This window comes from Takifugu rubripes, chromosome 13, assembly GCF_901000725.2.
Source record: "Takifugu rubripes chromosome 13, fTakRub1.2, whole genome shotgun sequence".
Classification (NCBI taxonomy): Eukaryota; Metazoa; Chordata; class Actinopteri; order Tetraodontiformes; family Tetraodontidae; genus Takifugu; species Takifugu rubripes.
In genome coordinates this window covers 16,990,210-17,008,962 of record NC_042297.1, presented here as the reverse complement: position 1 = coordinate 17,008,962, position 18,753 = coordinate 16,990,210, and the positions used below count along the sequence as shown (strand labels likewise).

The window sequence follows — 18,753 nt, the reverse complement described above, 5'->3', positions numbered from 1 at the left end:
ATGACACGATCAGAGGAAAACAGGCTGTGACAAATTTGTAACCAGTACACAAATTCGTGACCTGCTTCAGTTTCATCCTGGTGGAGGTGAAGGAACTAATTGCAGATGTCAGCCAGCTGTTTGTGAACTTGAATGACATTTTCCGGCTTTAATTGACTCTGTGCAAAAATAGCAGAGAGTATCCAGCAACATTCCCCCGCGGCTCGCTGTCCGCGCAGTGACGCTGCCTCATCTCCTCGCCGTACTCGTCGTTGCTCAGGGACCCAAGAACGCTGAAATTATACTGATCCCTGATTCATAAAAAAATGATAAAACATACATTGAAACTCCGGCTGATTCCGCTAACTTCGAAACGAGAAGGCCGCGCTCGGCTGTGTGCTGCTCGAGTGGCCGATTTTCATGTTTGTGGCGGAGCTCCGTGGGGTGTTTGCCCCATTAAACTGGCCTGCAGTGGCGCTTGCGAGCGCTACGGCGAAAAGGTTCAGCGCGGCGTCTGATCTCATGTGGAACTTGAGAAGAACAGCAGGGAAGAACCAACACATCATCCAAATGGACCGCCCCCTCGCTGCTAATGAGATTGTAGAGCATCCTAGCATGAAAAGATACCCGGGCCCGCACCGCTGGAATGAGTGGTGCCACAGAGTGTGTCCCCGGGGGGCCTCGCTGTCATCACAATGTAACCAGATCACATAACATAACCTGGACGCTTGAAGGAAAATCTCTACGTGCTGCCGTTTCCGTTGCATTCACTCAGCTTCTGCGGGCATTTTCGAAAGCGACTCGTAAAAATCGTTGGGTTCGCAGGCTTTACAGCCCACGTTTACATCTTTTCAACCCTTGAATTCCTTGGCGTCTCCAGCGGAGCATCTGCTATTGTGACGGCCGCTGGCGCGTCCCCGCTTTTCCTCTGCCTCCCCCAGGTTTTTCTCGGAGTCTGAAAAGGGAACCAGGCTCGTCTCCGGCTTCCTAGAATCCCGCTGGTTTCTGTCCCCAGTCGGAGTCTGCCGGTGAATGAGTGGGCTGGTCATCTCACACCCGGGGGCTCTACCTCAGGGCCTTCAGACCACCAGCTGTTGTGTTCAGGCACCAGTTAACCCCTCCATGTGTTTCCTTATCTACTATCTGGATTCCTGACCTCAAACATTTGGAATGCTTATTGAAGTCTACGCACGAATAGAGAACAAGTATCAATGTCCTCGAATGTATTGTAGAAATAAACAGTTTTCTCAGTATTTTTCTCACATTCTGTGTCTTATAATGATTTCAGCACATAGATATCTGCATTTCACTTTTATTTGCCTTTAGACAGACGTGCTCACGTTGCGAACTCTTCCATTTGTTGGATAACACCTCTCGAAATTTGAGTGGGGTTAGGAAGATCAAGAGTGTGTTGTGCACTCGCTTATTTCGTCATGAAGGTTCCCTCCCTGGATCTACAAATGAGCTGCTTTTTCACCTTTTATCCTTTATGCAGAATTTATGAGAACCTCTTTCGACCAAAATGACCAGAAAAAAAAATCCCCGTTCGCTCGCACCTTTACAATTTCTCCAAAAATTGTACCGTGTCGGGACTCCTCCCTGGAACCTTTGAGGGGCGGGGCTGTGAGCCGAAGAACAATGATTGGTGGAACAGCCTTGCAGACTTCACTCCGCTGAATTGTTCCATGTTAAATTAACCTTAAGTGAAACTATGACCACACCAGCTGCAGTAGGTCGGACAGCCGTATCCGTCCCAACACATCATCGGACTGATTGAAAAGCATTAATATTGATATCAGGTCGTTGGAGGTGCCATGGAAACACAAACAGGCAGATTACAAGGCTTTGTGTTCTCCAGGTAAATAGATTCCTGGTAATTAATTAAAGTTCTTGGAAATGTTGCTGGAAACTGGGATGGTGATGAGCCCAAACTGATACACGCCATATCCCAAAAAAGTGTCTGATCCACATCTGGATCGTGCTTCTTTGGGTCACATCTGGACAAAAATAAACCCCAAATTGGCTATTTTTTTAGCTTTGTTGCTAAAGTACACACACAAACCTGTGAAAACACAAATTTCTCTAATTTTATTGACATAAGTAGGTTTCACCTTGAACACAACTTTATAGATAACAATATCTGATGTTAGGCTCCCATGTGAGGTCACCGTGGGGTCAAAGTATCACCTGATCACAACTTTTAGGATCTTTAGAACGCACAAGACTTTGAGCAGAAAGGTGTAGTCAGACATGAGAATGAACTGATGTAACAATGGAAGTTAAAGGCCACATTACAATGTTTCTTCTGTGTTCCAGGTCTTTAGATTAATGATTAATTAAATGTGAATTCTTCTAACAGAACTCGTCCACCTCTCTGCACCTCCTCTGTGCAGAGTTATTATGAGTCCTCAGACTCAGTATTGGGCCTCAGGTGGTTGTGAGCTCTTATCAGCTTTCCGAGTGCTGGAAGATGTGGATGTGAAGTGTGACACGAGTGGTGCACGGGGGTTAATTTGTTGTACCTATTACACATGTTCTTCTAGAACCACATTTACCACACAGAAATATGTTTTCTCCTCTACTTGCTTGGATTGATTGGCAGAGGGTTACCTGCCCGGTGTGAGATATCATCCTTTCAGCCCGGTAATAGCTTTTCCTTTAACCCAACAGGTTGTTACGAACAGAACCCAGTTCTCTCATTGTGCACAATGGGATGCCGCTAGCAGCTGCCATCTTTGGGGAAATTCAGCAAAGAGGCACTAAAGGCAAATTTTTTTTTGCACTTTGGGATTTCAGCATCTTTGTGCATCCTCTGCTGAATAAATGTGGGCTTAGAGAAATCCTTCCTTTATGTGAGGACAAGTGATATCGCGCATGTTTAGCTCCTAAATTAGCGGTCTGCGCTGTCAATGCGCAGTGACGGACGTTTCATTTCATCATCAGAGGAACACACCGGCGTGTCGCTCGTGCTCTTGTTTACACCTCAGCCATCACGCGGCGGACACGCAGGCTCCTCTTCACACCCAGACGGGGGCACAGATGACATCAGATTGGCAAGTGTGCCAAGAAATCACAAACCAGAAACATCTGACATCGTTCAGGGCATCAAATCCTCCCTCACGCTCTGATGCCTCCCAGTGAAACATATATTTATCTTTTCATTACTGCCACTCATGCCCCTCATCCCCCCCCCCCCAACTCTGGAAGTTATTTGAAAGCTGGAAACATGTGAGCGCCCTCCAAGTGTGGTAACATATGGCTGGAGCGATTGTGGGAATTATCTGTGTCATCTTCTTTGGACATATTCGATTTGGGTCTCGGGCCCCCAGTGGAAATAGTTGAAAGAGGGTGATTTGGGTGATGGGGGGGGATCCAGATGGCAGAGCAGCGGCGAGATCAATCGAGCACGATGCATTTTTTCCCCCTACTTCAGCATGCAAACAGATGTGATTTAGTTCGGTAATTTGGTTTATCTCAGTTATGTGGATTCCTTTTGACAAGAATTACCACCAATAAAACATGGAGACGCGCTTCAAACAACTCTGAGGCAATTATTTGATGTCTTTTTACACAGCCGTTAATATTCTGTATGTCAGACTTTCAGTGGGCTGTTGGATTAACGTGTTCAAGGTAATGGAAAAATATCTGCTATAACGCACCGTGAAATCCTCATTACACATTCAAGATACTGAATATGTCATTTTTTTAAACTAAAAGTCTGGGACAGAGTGGGATCTTTTAGCTTTTTGTGATCTGGGAAGTATTTTATGTAATACGTCTTTAAAACTTCTTTAACATCTGCTCTGACAGGTGGTTCACCTCATGCCTAAAAAGCCAAATTAGAACGTTAGTTCGACTAAAACCAGAGTTTTGTGGAGGTAAACATGTCTGCTCGACTGAAATCAACGTTTTAAACGTCCAGATAAAACATTTAAATATTTAAATGTAGCTCATTAGGACATTATGAAGTTACGATCTGGAGTGATTTACTTCCGAGGGGGGAAAGCCTTTCTTTTCCACATATACATCCTGGAGATAAATGGAATTTGCTCTCCGCATTCAAACCACACCCACAAGCAGCACACGCTAGTGTATCTGCTGCTATTTTTCACCTTTCATGGAACATTGCAAGGATTTCATGCAGTGTCCTGTCATTCAACAGCCTTTAATTCGATTAGAGCAAGATGGAGGTCCCCTTTACCCTCTAATCTGGGCCGTGTCAGCTGAATAAAGGACCCTTTGAATGTGCTGCAGCCCCAAATAACCAAGAGCAGTCAGGCCTCAGCACCTGAGTCAATGGCTGTCGTAGACAGAGGCGGCTACTTTTAGCTTTCATTTCCAGTGGGTTGAACTCGTGCAGCTCCAAGACGAGCTAGGAGGGGGATGATTGTCGATACTGTCGTCAAGAATCAGCCATCCCAACAGAGGAGTTCCGAACTCGGCGCCTTTGTTTGGCAGTCAGATGCGTCGCGCTCTGTTTTTGAATCATTTTCATTCCATCCAACTGTTCAGCGACAATGTCAGTTTTTTGGCCACTTCTTCTGTTGAGATTCTCTCTCTATAAGTGGATTATATGGCAGAAAACAGTCCGTCAACGTAGGTTTATGTTGATCCACTTGAATAACTCTAATATCTGACACTTGAGCTGTTTACAGCGTCTAAATATTTTGTCCACTAACGGTGTGGGGAAAAATTTGAAATCAATAACTAAACCATGGACTTAGCTTCAAAATACCACAATCTGGTTTATTATTACAGGAGCACCTGCACAGGTAACCTTGATGGATGGATTTAAATGTCAAGAGTGGAGATTAGCTGGTACTTGAGGGGAGCTTCTGTGAGATGCTGGACTGGGAGAGTAGACCCGAGCCATTATCCCAGAATCCTTCTGAATGAAGCTGCTGCTGGACTGTCTTACTAGTTTATTGGTAGTAAATGTGATTGATGGGTCGAGATGGAGCGTTCCCGTTGGCTCGGCTGGGAAATGACACAGCAGCCTCAGATATAGTGGGTCCAGTTAGGGCCAAATCCTGCATTTTAGCCACAGTGCAGGTAACATAACTGCACACACACACACACACACACACACACACACACACACACACACACACACCACCGTTAAACTCTGCTCGGTCATTCATTAGATGGTACGTGCTATAAAACGTACCGACTCGGTAAAATAAATGCTGCTCTGCTCATCAGAAATTAATTACATTTCCCGCATCACTACACCTTTTTGTGAATGTTCAGCATCCATGGCTTGGACTTTTATTTTTCCCTGTCTTCCTGATCTGATCCCCTCCACGTTTTCTTCTCATTGTCTTCGAGCACACCCCCGTTTTACAAATGTGAACCGGAGCGGTCAATGGGCTGGACCAGATGGCACAGCCCATATGCAGTTTGCCCTTTGGCCAGGTAGACTAATGAATCCTTTTGGGAATTAATCACACTGCCTGGCATGACAGTCTCCATGGGCATTGAACTCATTCCTTTCCCCACAGCTGCCCTGAATGATTCTGGAACCGTTTCCCCGCAGCATATGTTTATAGTCATGGGGATGAAATTGAAAAATGGCCTATTTAGCTTTTAGCGCTTTGGACTTTGTTTGAGATGGTTTAAAATCTGTACTCGTGTGTTTCCTCTCCACCGAGAACGCGAACGGCATCGAGTGCTGGGACGACACGCTGCCAGAGCTCACGCGTGATGAGTTTTCCGACTGTCCGAGGAGTTCGGATCCAGCCGGGGGGGAAATATGTTAAAATGCAAAAGCAGCCTCTCCTCTTTGCTGCCTCCCAATTGTTGCTACTGGGTGATAGTTTATTGCAGTGTGACAACATGTGGAACTGAGTGTTTGAGATTTTTCCACAATTAGTGGAACAAATGGGGGCTCCTGAAGCCTCAGGCAGGCGCTGGCGTGGTTAGCCTAGCAAGAAGGTTAAGCGTGAGGTGTGTGTGAGTGAGGAGTGTGTGCGTATTGCTGCCTGTCACCAGGTGGCTGCTGGGATACGACCCTGATGAGCAGAATATGGTTGGAGGGTTAACGCTGCCTGTTTTAATGAGTGACGTGATGATAAGAAATGAGGCGCTCATACGCTGAAACTCACCTGCAACTGATGTTTGAACCCTCAGACGTGCAGAGGGCTGATCAAGAGCTGCGAGGTCAGGGGGAAGGGAGATCTAACATGTCTGAAATATAGCAAAATACAAGCTAATCTCGACGTGCTCACAGCTCCGGGTCTTTCCGCTTCCTCCCCGGGATGACTGCTCAGCTAATCAAACAGCCTGCTCGGCGACTCCCTTCAGCTGTGCAGGCAGTAATCCCAGTATTCAGGTGTTGTGTTGTGTGTACGCGTTGTGTCTAATTGCGTTTGTGTCTGATCAAGCGTGTCAAACAGCCATTGTTTTACCGTCTCTCCTCCAGCCGTCATCATTAGTGTCAGAGCAGAAACGGCCCGCTGTGAGCGTGCTCCGAGACCACATTCAACAATTCCGCCTAATTCCGCCGCTCTGCTTGAATCATATCCACAGCTGACGAGGACTTGTGAGCCAGAGACGCCACCGCACAAAAATCTTTGACATTATTCCCAACGTCGCACTTCCTGTCTGATTTGGAAACAGCTGAGCTGAAGCTGTGAAATTCCCAAAGGTTATACTTGTCTTTAATTACCCCGCCTTCTGTAATGATATACATTAAATCAGCAGGTTGCAAACAGGGAACGTTGAGCATCAACATGGAGACAGCCGCCACACCGCCGTACGGGAAGACTTTCCCCGACACGTTTACAGCCATCCCGGCGCCGTTTGCTCATAAGTCTTAGTTAAAGTAAATAATGCATTATGCATGCGCGTACGCCCGCCCGTCTTTGCACATGCTGATCCCCGAATTTGTGATCAGTTTGGAGTTTAATGAATCATGAATGCGGGAGGGATGTGCCAGCTAGCGCCTCAGATCTACCCGCGCTGTTTCACGGCTAAATGGAAGCGAGGGCCTGGTGTGACATGTTTGTCTTCGGAGCATTAGGACGAGGTTGCCTCTGCACGCTCGCTTACACCAAATTTCCATCAGATGCTAATGAGTCAGCACGCTGCTTTATTGGCCAGTCTAAGGAGGGATGCGTCTATCTGCTGGACTGCTTTGTTCACCCTGACCCTGAATCAGTTCCAGGAAATCCTGGGATACGGGATGCGTTGGTCGTACAGTAATTAGCAGATCCTTGAAAAAACTGGTTGTAGTCCAGATTTAGCAAGAACAAATAGGCTGTTTGCTCATCTCGCACACGCTGGAATAGTCCGGGTTTATGTGGTTCACGTTGGTTGGTCCGAAGCCATTTGGCTTCAATTCTGGACGTACATTTTCCACTTGGAAGAAACTTGACCAAACTTTTGTCTGATGGTTTTCTTTCACATAATTTCGCGTCGTCGCTTCCAGCATCTTCGCAAGGTCATTTGTTGTAGTCAAGGAGATGGTTTTGTTCTGAGCTTTATTCCACGGGTGTAAATGTCTCTGAAATATCATTCCAATGAAGAGAACACCCTCTGGCAAGGCGACTCCTGTGGGTAACTAGATTCTACCGAGAGATTTTTAGTCTCTGCCATTACGGACTTTCGTGTGTGGAATGTTATGGATTCCGTTTTTAAAGTTTACTCAAGCTAATGTCAGAACAGCTTTAGCTAAGGTTAATGAGCGAGTAATTTTCAAGTGTTGACAGAGTAAACCTGCGAGGCCCGTATATGAAGTCACTTCTGCTGGAAACTACACATTAGCACGAGGCACGATCTGGCCGTCGTAAATACGAAGATATTTACGAGATACTTGAGATTCCACATCAGGCTGCCCCCTGGCTGATATTTACGACTTGGAGCCATAAATAGCAAACATGTTTGATATTTACGATTACGGTTCAGTCGGCCTGGACTCGAGCCGGTGCGATAAAATAACCTTATTGATGAATATGCAATGCAACAGGCCTCAAATCCAACCTAAAGGGTGATGAAGCCCATTAATTAGAGCCGAACATTACATTTCCGATACTCAGGTTAGCAAACGTTAGCAAGTCTCCATAAATCCCACACTGTCGATCTGCATTTTCTGTACCGTATTTATTGGAGTTTGAATAACACAATGTTACGACGGGATGGTAAAGTTTCTTCCGGCTGTTTAAAAGCTCAGCTCCCTCTGTAAACACAGTGGGAAAAGTTTTGGATTTTATGTTTTATTAAATGTAAAAATGTGCTATTTCTGAACCGCTGCCTCTTCCCTTCTGCTGTCTGTTTGAACGTCTGCATTACAAAAAAGTGGCTAGACAGACAGACGTGGGGGGGAGGGAGAGGTGTGTGTGGGGAAGGGGGGGGGGGGGCAAAGGCAAAGCAAATGACAACCTCAGAGCAACGGCGGAACCAGAAACGTGCAGCTCAGACTCCTGCCTGCTGATTCGTGGCCTATTTTATGCTGCAGCATCACTGTTTTGTAGCCGGCTGCGTTAACTGTGTTTATAAAAAGACCAGAATGAAAGATGAAACGCACCACTGGAAAAAAAATCTAATTTCCTTTCAGCTTTTATTTGTACTTGAGGACGGTCTGTATTGATCTCTTTCTTCCTACCGGGCTTTGGCGGCCAGCTGTTGTCATTTTCAAACTGAAAAGTAGGTAGTTTCATGATTTTTTTTTTGTGGCTTTGCTAACACAGTGACACAAACATTTATCCATTACGGTGACGCTGCTGTGCCAAAAGAATAACTGGAATTTGTTTCAAGCTGTGCACGTTTACACTCACGCAACATGATCCAAAATAGATTTATTTATTTGTTTCCCTGCTAACACTCCAATTTAAATTGTCTAACTTGATAATAGTAATAATTATAAACCACATGTCCGCCAGTCACATGATGTTTCCCAGACAACAGGAAGCCTCGATGCAGTTTATGGCTATATGAAATCAGCGAGTAAAAATTCAGGCCCACGTTGATCATCAGCCTTAATGTTGTGGACGTGGCCTCCAAGGGGAGCTTCACAGAGGAGCTGACACAACAGGAAGAGCTACTGCGTCTGGTCTCAACCAGCGTCAATGATGCCATTTGAAGTCAGGGAGCCTTCGGTGGCAGCTGGGGGACCAAATAGATTTTTAAATCAGCAGCACTTTAGGTTTTCTACTGGAAAATAGATGGATTTCACTGAGCCTGTTTGTCCTTTCTGAGCCACTATAGAAGCATTGGATCACGCATGGAGGGAGTCCCATCCATAACCAATATACCATAAAACCATCCAGCACGGTGGCCAACTCTGGTATATTGAAAAAGTGCTCATTGCATCTTGGCCTCTCGTAGCCTCAGGTCACATGAGAACATATGGTCTTTTCCTCCCTTTGTTGGCACCTGAGGGTACGAGAGGCCAAGATGCAATGAGCACGTTTCACTTTCTTAATATCGCCACAGTCAAGATCGTCTTCAGCTTGACACCCGAACAAATGACAGCGGCAGGAGCACTGCCTGCTGAACAGGGAGAAACCCGGAGCAGGACCGGGCTCGTGTGGGAGGACAGCCCCGCTGATGGAAAGGAGAAGAAAAGCAGAAGATAGATTAAAACCTGAGGGGTCAGGGGTGGTAGGTGCATGTGGTAACATAACACGTAAACATAAACGAGAAGAAAACAAAACCCAGAATCAAGCCTAGTCTTAACTTCAAAAGTTAAAAAAATAAAACTATCTACTGCTGCTTATGTTCCTTCTATACGCTGCTGCCTTGAGGACAAATTTTTTTAGATGACTGAGATTAATTAGAGTAGCTGTCTTAGATTAATTAAGATTAGCTCCGTTAAGGCCTATTAAATAAATGAGCAGGTAGAGCATGGCTTTGAATGCTATATTCACTGGATAAATAGTTCATTTTACACACCAGTTCTTGAACAAAATACTTTAAAAAGCAGCACCACTCCGTGAGGACGGCGTCCTGTTTGGTTTAGCATTCAGCTCCGACCTTCTGACACATGTTACACCTGCAAAGTCTGACTCCGGAGGACCTTACGTGTCAAAAAGAATGCTAAAGCGCTCCTTAGAAGAGAGGGGCTAAGAGTTTTTAAGAGTTTTAAAGAATTTTTAAAAGAACTCGACTTTGTTTTAGAGTTTGCTCTCAGGCCAGGAGGCTGCTGCATTACTCTGGAGACGACGGGCTTCTGTTGATGGTGCTCCTCATTACTGCAGCCTGCTGCCTCTCTGAGGACTGATTAGGGATTAAGCAGAGTGCCAGCACGTACACGCCGCATATTTCTTCCTCCGTTATCAATGCTGCTCTCTCCCATCTGGAGCGTGTATTGTACATCCCATCTCAAGAGCAGCGGCGCTGCCGTTGCGAGCAGTCTGCAACAGAAGCCATCAAACATCCAAATTTTTTACCCGCTAATCTACCGGCAGGAATGGCGGCAGCCCGCGTCTCATCGTTTATGTGATAAAAGATCCTCCAGTGTAACACCGATCAGGGCCTCGATGCCACTTCCTGCAGCCTTGGGATGCTAACTTTAATCTGAAGCCTTGTATTTAAAACACTGCTGCCAGTCTACGTTTCACCTCATTGAAAACGTCTGAGAGAGAGCAGCCAAACGAGGGGGTTCACTCGTGCTTCCAGGCGAACAGAGGCAGTGCTGTTGTTTGCTTTGCAGCAGCGGAGCTTCAGACACGTTCTGCTGCAGAGTCGCTGGTCTGCTGGTTTCTGCTGTTTACCTCCGCTCATAAAGTCACTCTTCAACCGCGGTAGAAAAACACAACAGCCAGAGGAACCCTACACTCACATCCACTCAAAAAAGTCCTGGAACTGATCCTGGAGGTATCTTGACTTAGCTATGCGTTAACTCGCGCAAACATAAGCTGCTGTTACTCTCTAAACTAAACGTTGGTTGTTTTTTCAGAATAAATAATAATGTCAGTAGATTGTCTGTGCATTAGGTCATTAAAGACTACTGCTACCATCAGAACTTATATAGACTGTGTTTTTGTATGGCATGCTTGACGGTAGCTGACAACATCAAAGCTAATCTGAGCACTCAGACATCAAAGCGGAGAACAGCTAAAGAACTTAAAGAAAAGGCAAACTTTTAGAACACAAGACATTACGTAATCTGTCCTCTGGCATTCAGGTATTCAACCTTGAAAGTAATGGAAGGTATAACTTTAATGGACATAATGGAGCAATTAGCAGCGAAACAGCTAAATCAGGACAAAAGGGACAAACAAGCACAAAGAATGGTGGAATCTGAATGATGTTTAGTTACCGTGAGTATTAGTAACAGTAATTGTTTTCTACTATGGTAACATATCAGTTCTCGACATTTTCCCAACACTTCTAGAGATTATCTGGCGTCTTTCGCTATTTTTCAGCAGGTTTAAATAATATGCACGAGCGCAGCTGCACGTTGAAAAAGAACGGTTTTTGGGCCGCGAAAAAAAGACATCCAGAAGGAGTGACATGCTCTGGCGTATCAAAGCCACTCCACCTTCCGCGAGATGGCGGGTTACTGACAAATATTATCCTTTCCCATTTGTTCCAGCCCGGTGCTCTTTGATAGGTTCGGTGATGAAAGTCGCCCAATCACAGCGTTTGGATCAAAGGCTCGACTCAGCTGTTAGATACGCCGGTGCTCCAGCAGTAAAACTGATGCTGTCTATCCCCCTCCTCCCTGCAGGTGAGCACCTGCGCTTCTGTCCTCAGGGATACACCTGCTGCACGCTGGAAATGGAGGAGAACCTCAACCAGCAGAGCAAACTGGACTTTGAGAACTTGGTGGAAAACAGCAGCCAGAGTATGAGGACCACGTTCGTCACCAGGCACAAGAAGTTTGACGGTAAGCTCAAATCCTTTCTGTTCATCGTGCTCCACCTGTGACACACCTGTACAGCGATACCGGACCTTTTCCGGACGTTTCCCCCCCAGATGTGCATCTCTGAAGGCTTTTCTGCTCTCTGCTGGCTCACACCAGCTCTTTAATGACACCTACTCACACATCTGTCTGACACGCTGCCATTTTTGTTGCTCAACACTCACGGTAACGGACCAAGTGCTCCCCTTATCGACTGAGCGAGCAATCCTCAGCGTGTCGGAGCTTTGTGCGGCCGAATTTACTCGCACGCCGACCGAACAAGACGGCACTAATGCAGTTTCACGGCGGGGGAAGAAAATGGTGACATTCTTTATGCTTGAACACATTCCTGTCTGTAGAGCCAGCACAAAGTCACATTTGTGGTGGACCGGGTTATTCACATTGTTGGAACACCGAGGTGTTTGTCACTGGGTAGCATCGGAAGAATGAATTGAAATGTTTGAAAGAGTAAAATCCCAAAGTGATTTAATGCTGTAAAATTAATTGGGATCAGGCCGCTGTGCAGGATTCTTAAATGTGATCTTTTCTGGGGTTTTTCTTTGGCAAATCACATCAGGGAGATTCGTTAGATGCTTTTGCATGGCTGTAAACACACCGGAATGATGGAGATGCTGGAATAGAACACGGATTGATGCTTCACCTGGCTCAAACCGTCGAGAATGGTGTCTTTTCAATTTGCACTGCTGAGCGTTAAATAGCCCATCTGTCATGTTGGCACTGAAATGGGGAAGCTGCCTTTATGTCCCTGTTTTTGTTGAATTGGCGAGAGCGGTTTATAGAGGAATCTTAGGTTTAGGATGCTGATCAATGCTTGCTTAGATACTTGAATGTGGATAATTTCATTTACAAGCTACCCTGTCGAAAACAAACTCAACACTAATTATTTTTTACCTCCGCTTTGTTGATCCGTCCTTTTGGTTCAAAATAACGTTGACATCTGTACCCAGTGCTTTTCTGGGATACCTAGCTGTCCCAAATCCACACAAGTCACATTTGATAAAGTGGGCGGAGCATCTGGAAAAAGGAGCATATTTGCTTATTTACGCCTGGAACAATAATTGGTGACCATTAGTAGAAGGTTATGTTAATGCAGAGAAGCGTAAATTCTATCTTTTCTGTCAAGACATAAATTTAACAACAATGGATAATTCTGAGGAACAGTTAGCAGAGCGAATAAGAGCCTTTACGTGCTTTTTATCCGAATATAAGAACAGGACTTTCCGCAGCCGATAAAACGTGATCTTTATCTGACCGCAGACTGTAGAATTTCTGGATGTTGTCAGTTTGGACTCCAGGGGAAAGAAGTTACTTTAAAGGTTGATTCACAGGGCCAGCTGTACCTTTTCACACCGGGACATTGGAGGTACGCTGAAAAACTCTGGATCGTCTCGCAAACACGAAGGCGCTCGCACACAATCGTTTGCATTTCTAAGAGAACGCGTGGGAGTTTTTGCCTTGGATGTGCATTGTAACCCACATTCGTGAAGTTTTAAGTCATATTTATTTATATTTTCTTACTGTTTTCTTGCATCTCACTCTTCTTCAAAAGTCCCCACAGTTCAAAGCCCCCTTTTTTTAAGGCATAGGTATAAAATCTGGAGGTGGTGGAGAAAAACAGTCACACATGATCGGCGCACAGCAAGGGCTGCTGAGATCCTAACTAAAAACCATTTTAAATACACATTCCATGAAAATACTTTAGAATTACAGCATAGCTAACATCCTCACACTGTATATTAACACTGGTACAGCTCAATTTTCTCCATGTCCATACTGGCTGATCACTCTGACTTGATTATATCTCCACTTTGTGCGATTTGAATCACCCCTCATCAATTTTACACGCCCTTATTTCTGTCTCCAGTTATTTTTAGGGCCCTATTACCAAAACCATAACTTACTTTTTGATTACCGGCAGCATTCCCTGGATATCTGTGGGATTTTATACATTATTAAGCAGCCCTTAAAGCCACTAATGACTTTTGGTATTCTGTGTCTGATCCAGGAATGTTTTCGCCTCAGTCTGAATCTGCTTTACGTTTTCCCAGAGAGGACGAAGTGTGCACAGAGTTGAGGAACTTATAGGCAACTTATTTGCGACTTTTTCTGCCTTGGTGCGACTCCATTCCATTCCCGACAGGTCTGTTTTATTAGTCTGGGAACGCATTAGTGTTCTCTGCTGTGGCCCAGTAGGTGCCCCGAGGAAATTCGAATTAAGGACAAGAAATGAGACGAACGTTGAAATATTTATGCCTGTGCGAGAAAAGCTGGAGCGAAGGAGACGGAGATAAAGATGGAGTGACACCGGATATATGAAAGAGGCACGAGGGGGACAATGTTGCATCAGCACGGTGAAAGATTAATTGCGGTGGATGAACCGTGACAAGAGGTGCCTCGCGATCCGAGATTGGACACTTCAGCTGTCTTTTCCATCTCTGATTATTGGTCCTATTTCCCCGGCTCAGAGAGACACCAAAATCAGGGCGACTCTCACTATTGTTAATGAAAAATAAAGGCGTTAGGGAGGTTGTGGACAGATATATATTCCAATATTTACCGATAAAGCGAGTCCAGATCTGTTCTAAAAGCTGCAGGAACTTTTTTGAAGAGAAGCCTTGGTGGAGTTTCCGTCAGCATGTAGATCAAATGCTGAATAATACATGAACGAATAAATAATCAGAGATTAATATCACCGCCATTGCGTCAGATATTTAGTGTTTACTGGCTGTTGGGAGTCGGGGGTTGGAGGCTACCAGAGAGAGGAGCGTCGCCCACTTCTGTTTGCCATTTTGTTGTACAGTCGTACAGTAGATGCTCATTAGATTCAGTTTGGTTGACGGCTTTCTGCTGAGACCTCTGCAGCAGATTAGCGCGTTGAGCTCTTTCAGAGTCTGGTTTGAGCAGAAGCCGCGGTTGACTGGTTCCTTTGATCCGGCCCCAGCGGAGCTTCTCCACTTGAGGCTGAGGGCTGCGCCACACCTCGTTCACTCCGACGATTCCCCCCATTCACAGCCGACTGAAACCAGGATAGACCGGAACGCGGAACTCTATTCTCTCTAATCCCTCCTTTTGACTAATTCACAGGCTCCCTTTTAACTGCGTAAGCCGACAACCAGGCGGAGAGTAAAGATGACTCCAGTTTGATAATTTCACGGATTCACTCTTTATGTGGTTCACTTTTGTTTTACAGCGTGACCAGGGAATTGTAAAAAAAAAAAAGGTGTTAAAAAAGGCATAAACCATGGACATGTAGAACAAGTGTTACAGCCTTAGTGTTAAATTATGGATCATCCTTTCTGGATTATCTGTCACGTGCTCTAATTTTCAGGCTTTTGCTATGAATTCACAGATCTGGTTACCACACAAACGCCTCCTTTTACTGGTCATCGGCCTTGATGATTCCACTCCTGCCTAAATATGATAATTAGTGTGACTGTAATTACAGACTGACAGCCTATAAGCTTTCCTAAAGAAGAAGGTTAGGAAGGTCAATCAAAGAGGCAATCGGTCTTCCGTACCAGGATAACGAGCTGGTTCCACAGCAGGGAAGGCTGATGGCTAAATGCTCGTCCACCTATTCTACTTGTAGAGATTCTGTGGACTACAAGTAAACCAGAATTTTGAGAGCGGAGCTGTCTTTTGTGGTGATAAGGTGCTGGTAGCTCCTCCGGGTGGGATGGAGTTTGGTATCTGATGACCTCGTAAGTCAGAAGAAGAATGTTGAAAACTATTCTTGATTTAATGGGCAGCATATGAAGGGAAGCCAGCACAGGAGTAATCTGATCTCTTTTGTCAATACCTGTCAGAACTCTAGCTGCAGCATTTTGATGAGGTAGAGGCTTCTCGGAGAATTATTTGGACATCCTGAAAATAATAAATTACAATAGTCTAGCCTGGAAGTAAAAATATTTTTAGTATCATGCTGGGTCAGCATATTCCAAATGAATAAAGGCACTTCTACAGATCATTCTGAGATGTGATTGAAAGGATGGAAGTGAAGCCACCAAATCCAGCGCCCTCAGTTTTGTCCACAATAAGATGAAAAGAAGTAACTGCTCAATCTCATCTGCCTTCACTAATAAATAAAGCTGAGTGTCATCGGCGTAGCAATGAAAATGTATTCCATGCTGCCAAATAATATTTTCCAATGGAAGAATGCACAAAGTGAAAAGAATTGGTCCTAGTTCAGAACCTTGTGGAATACCCATAACTAACCCGACTACTTTTGACTTTCTATATTTCAGAGGTTTTTTGAATAAAACATTCTTCTTTTTTTGAACAGTCATTCCTGTTGTACCTATTTAATGTGAAAACCTTAATTTGAATTGTAGTTTTAACATCGATTAGAAAATAAGAGGGAATTCCCAGGAATGTGCTGCTTTGACAACCTTAGACAAACGATCAATAGTAGTGGTCAATAATTAATAACAGATCAGCTCTCCCAGCAGGTCTACGGCTCTCTGCTGTCTCATAATCACATGTTAATGTGATTCAGACATATTTTCTTTGCTCTTCGTCCACCAGAGTTCCAGCTCAGTAAATATAGAATCTGGAATTTTTTGACTTCAAAAATATTGATTCAGAGATTCTCTGCATACAAAGCTACTTCTGTGGAATCTTCCTTTGGTGATTTGATAACTCCCCCAGACATCACAAATGCACAACCTCAGAGTCTTTACATGCATTTTTCATGTCTGGCAGTCATTGAAGTACTTACCAAGTTTTTTTTTTCTTTTCTTTAAAAAAGCCCACAATTCGTAGTGGTTACATCAAAACAGCATCTTAAAGGCCCTCATTAAACTTTATTTTCCCTGGTTCAGCTCAGATGGCACGAGCTCGCTTTGTAATCACCCATTTTGTCATTACAATGATTATAGTGATTTTTGGATGGGTCACTCCTCGTGTCCCTAGTGTAGAAACTTGTTTGTTAGCATCTGCAAACTTGAATGCTGGAGCTGTTTAATTAGGCCGTTCAAACATGCTATTCCAGCAAAGTCACCATTTGAGTTTGTGGACTGATTTGTTATTCCTATTATACTTTTGTGCATATTAAAACGGTTGATATTTTTAATTTATACCATGAATAAAACGACTGAAGAGGTTAAGATTTGAATGAAATTTGTCCCCGTTTAGAAAATGGAAAGCTTTATCTTGTCCTGTGGGTGTACTAAGCAATGATGCACAGGCCATCTCAGCATTCAGTGCTATCTCTTGAAAATGTTTCTAAACTATAGTTTTTTAACAGTGCCCCGTTTAATAGCCTTCCTAAAGCACATCATGCCATTGTCCATCTTTATCGCCAGAACCCATCTGCTGCTTATTGTCCTAATTGGAACATGTGAAAATATGCTCTTTTGCTCCAGGAGAGTGACAGAAACTGTCCTCATGAAAAGGTAGAACCTCTTATTTGTGTGTTTACACCAAGGGCCCTGGAAGGAAGACGCCAAGGGTGCTGAAACATCTCCTGTTGTCAGGACATTGCAATGGTTGTTGCCTATACCTCTACCATAATTTATTATATTCAGTGTTAACAAGTTCTGCTCAAAAGAGCCACTTATTAAAAAAAGAAAATGAAAAAAATTGAAAAAAATATCCTTCGATAACTCAGTTGGTAGAGTGGAGGACTGTAGCGGAGTAGCAGACATCCTTAGGTCGCTGGTTCAAATCCGGCTCGAAGGACTTCCATTTTGTAAATCTCTCCGTGTGGGACAAATAAAGGAAATCTGAATCTTAGTCAAGGCTTGACAATTCACACATTGATAGCAAGTGCGTGAGGAAAGAGGAAAGAACTGGCTACAGTGGCGTTCATCTAGAAACTCAGGTTAGTAACTTATCTAAACAGAAGTGAAGTGAGTAGAGCATAAGCAGTGAGTAAGAAGAGAATTTCTGATATATGATTCCACAGTTGGCTAGCACCAGCCTCAGTGACAATGAGTTCAACAACAGCATGTCACCAGACCATCCATTCTGTGTTTGGGTGTGTTTTTTAGGCCAACACTAATGTTCCCTCTACATGTAGGCACATGTCCAGCATTTCCCCTCTTTGGACAGTGGATGACAAGACAGCAGGACACCAGAATGTCGCATACATGAATTAAATTCCTTCAGTCTGTCGATGAAGCCTCTGTGACAGCCCCACCTTCATTTTTAATGAAATCTAAAACCGAGCAGACATGCATTTCCTGGAAGTAGTCATGAATAAATAAAATCTGTTTTGATGTCCCTCCGAAGTGGGTGTCAGGACGGCCACAATGCTCAGAGGACCCCAGGAATGGGGTACATTCTCGGTGGCAGCCTCCATCAGACGGCACGCCTCGCACTCCGGTGTCACTTTCTGTACTTCAGGATGGATGGCTGTGCTCGACCCGGACACGGTTAACTCTGTTCCCCAGCGAGCTTCAAGGAGAGACTATAAGAGGTGCATCTTTCACCTGCTGCTGTTAGAAAAACAAGAACGGTATTCACAGCGCTCCGTAGTCTGAGTCTTCTGCCCAACAAATTTATTAAATTAAAGCTGCTGTCAGATATTGAAACACATACGCTGTGAAACTCCCTCACAGCCAGTTCTTTCCTCAGGATATTGAGTTTGCCCCCGCTCCAGCTGAGTTCACGCCGTCCATTGAGACAGATGAAAAATGTCTCCCCATCTCCTGCAACGGTGCTGATAAGCCTCCGTCGCAGGTCAATTAAAATGGATTAAATGTAGATATTAAAAAGTTGACGCTTGCACATTTTTAAAGTCTTTTAGGCTTGTGATTTATGTGTGAGCGTCAAAGCCAGATTTGTACAGAGGCAGCAGTCATAAAATCAGATCCATACGGATAGAGGCATCAATAATTTTACTTTTTTATGAATTTATACTCACGTCATCGTCTATTGCTTTCATAATATGTCCTCTCAGACTAGTG

General features: G+C 44.5%; 1 protein-coding gene and 1 non-coding gene across 3 annotated transcripts in view; both read left to right on the top strand.

Annotated features, from left to right (window-relative positions):
* The window catches only part of gpc6a (glypican 6a), an 84,621-nt gene that overhangs the window by 7,418 nt on the left and 58,450 nt on the right, over nucleotides 1–18,753 (top strand). For both annotated transcript variants that reach the window (XM_029846276.1, XM_003969907.3), the window contains exon 2: nucleotides 11,651–11,809. In XM_029846276.1, coding sequence (XP_029702136.1) covers nucleotides 11,651–11,809 — 159 coding nt within the window. The remainder of the gene's footprint in view (nucleotides 1–11,650; nucleotides 11,810–18,753) is intronic.
* Nucleotides 17,439–17,524, top strand: trnay-gua (transfer RNA tyrosine (anticodon GUA)). The gene is given in 2 exon segments: nucleotides 17,439–17,475; nucleotides 17,489–17,524. It is a non-coding gene; the product is annotated as a tRNA-Tyr (tRNA).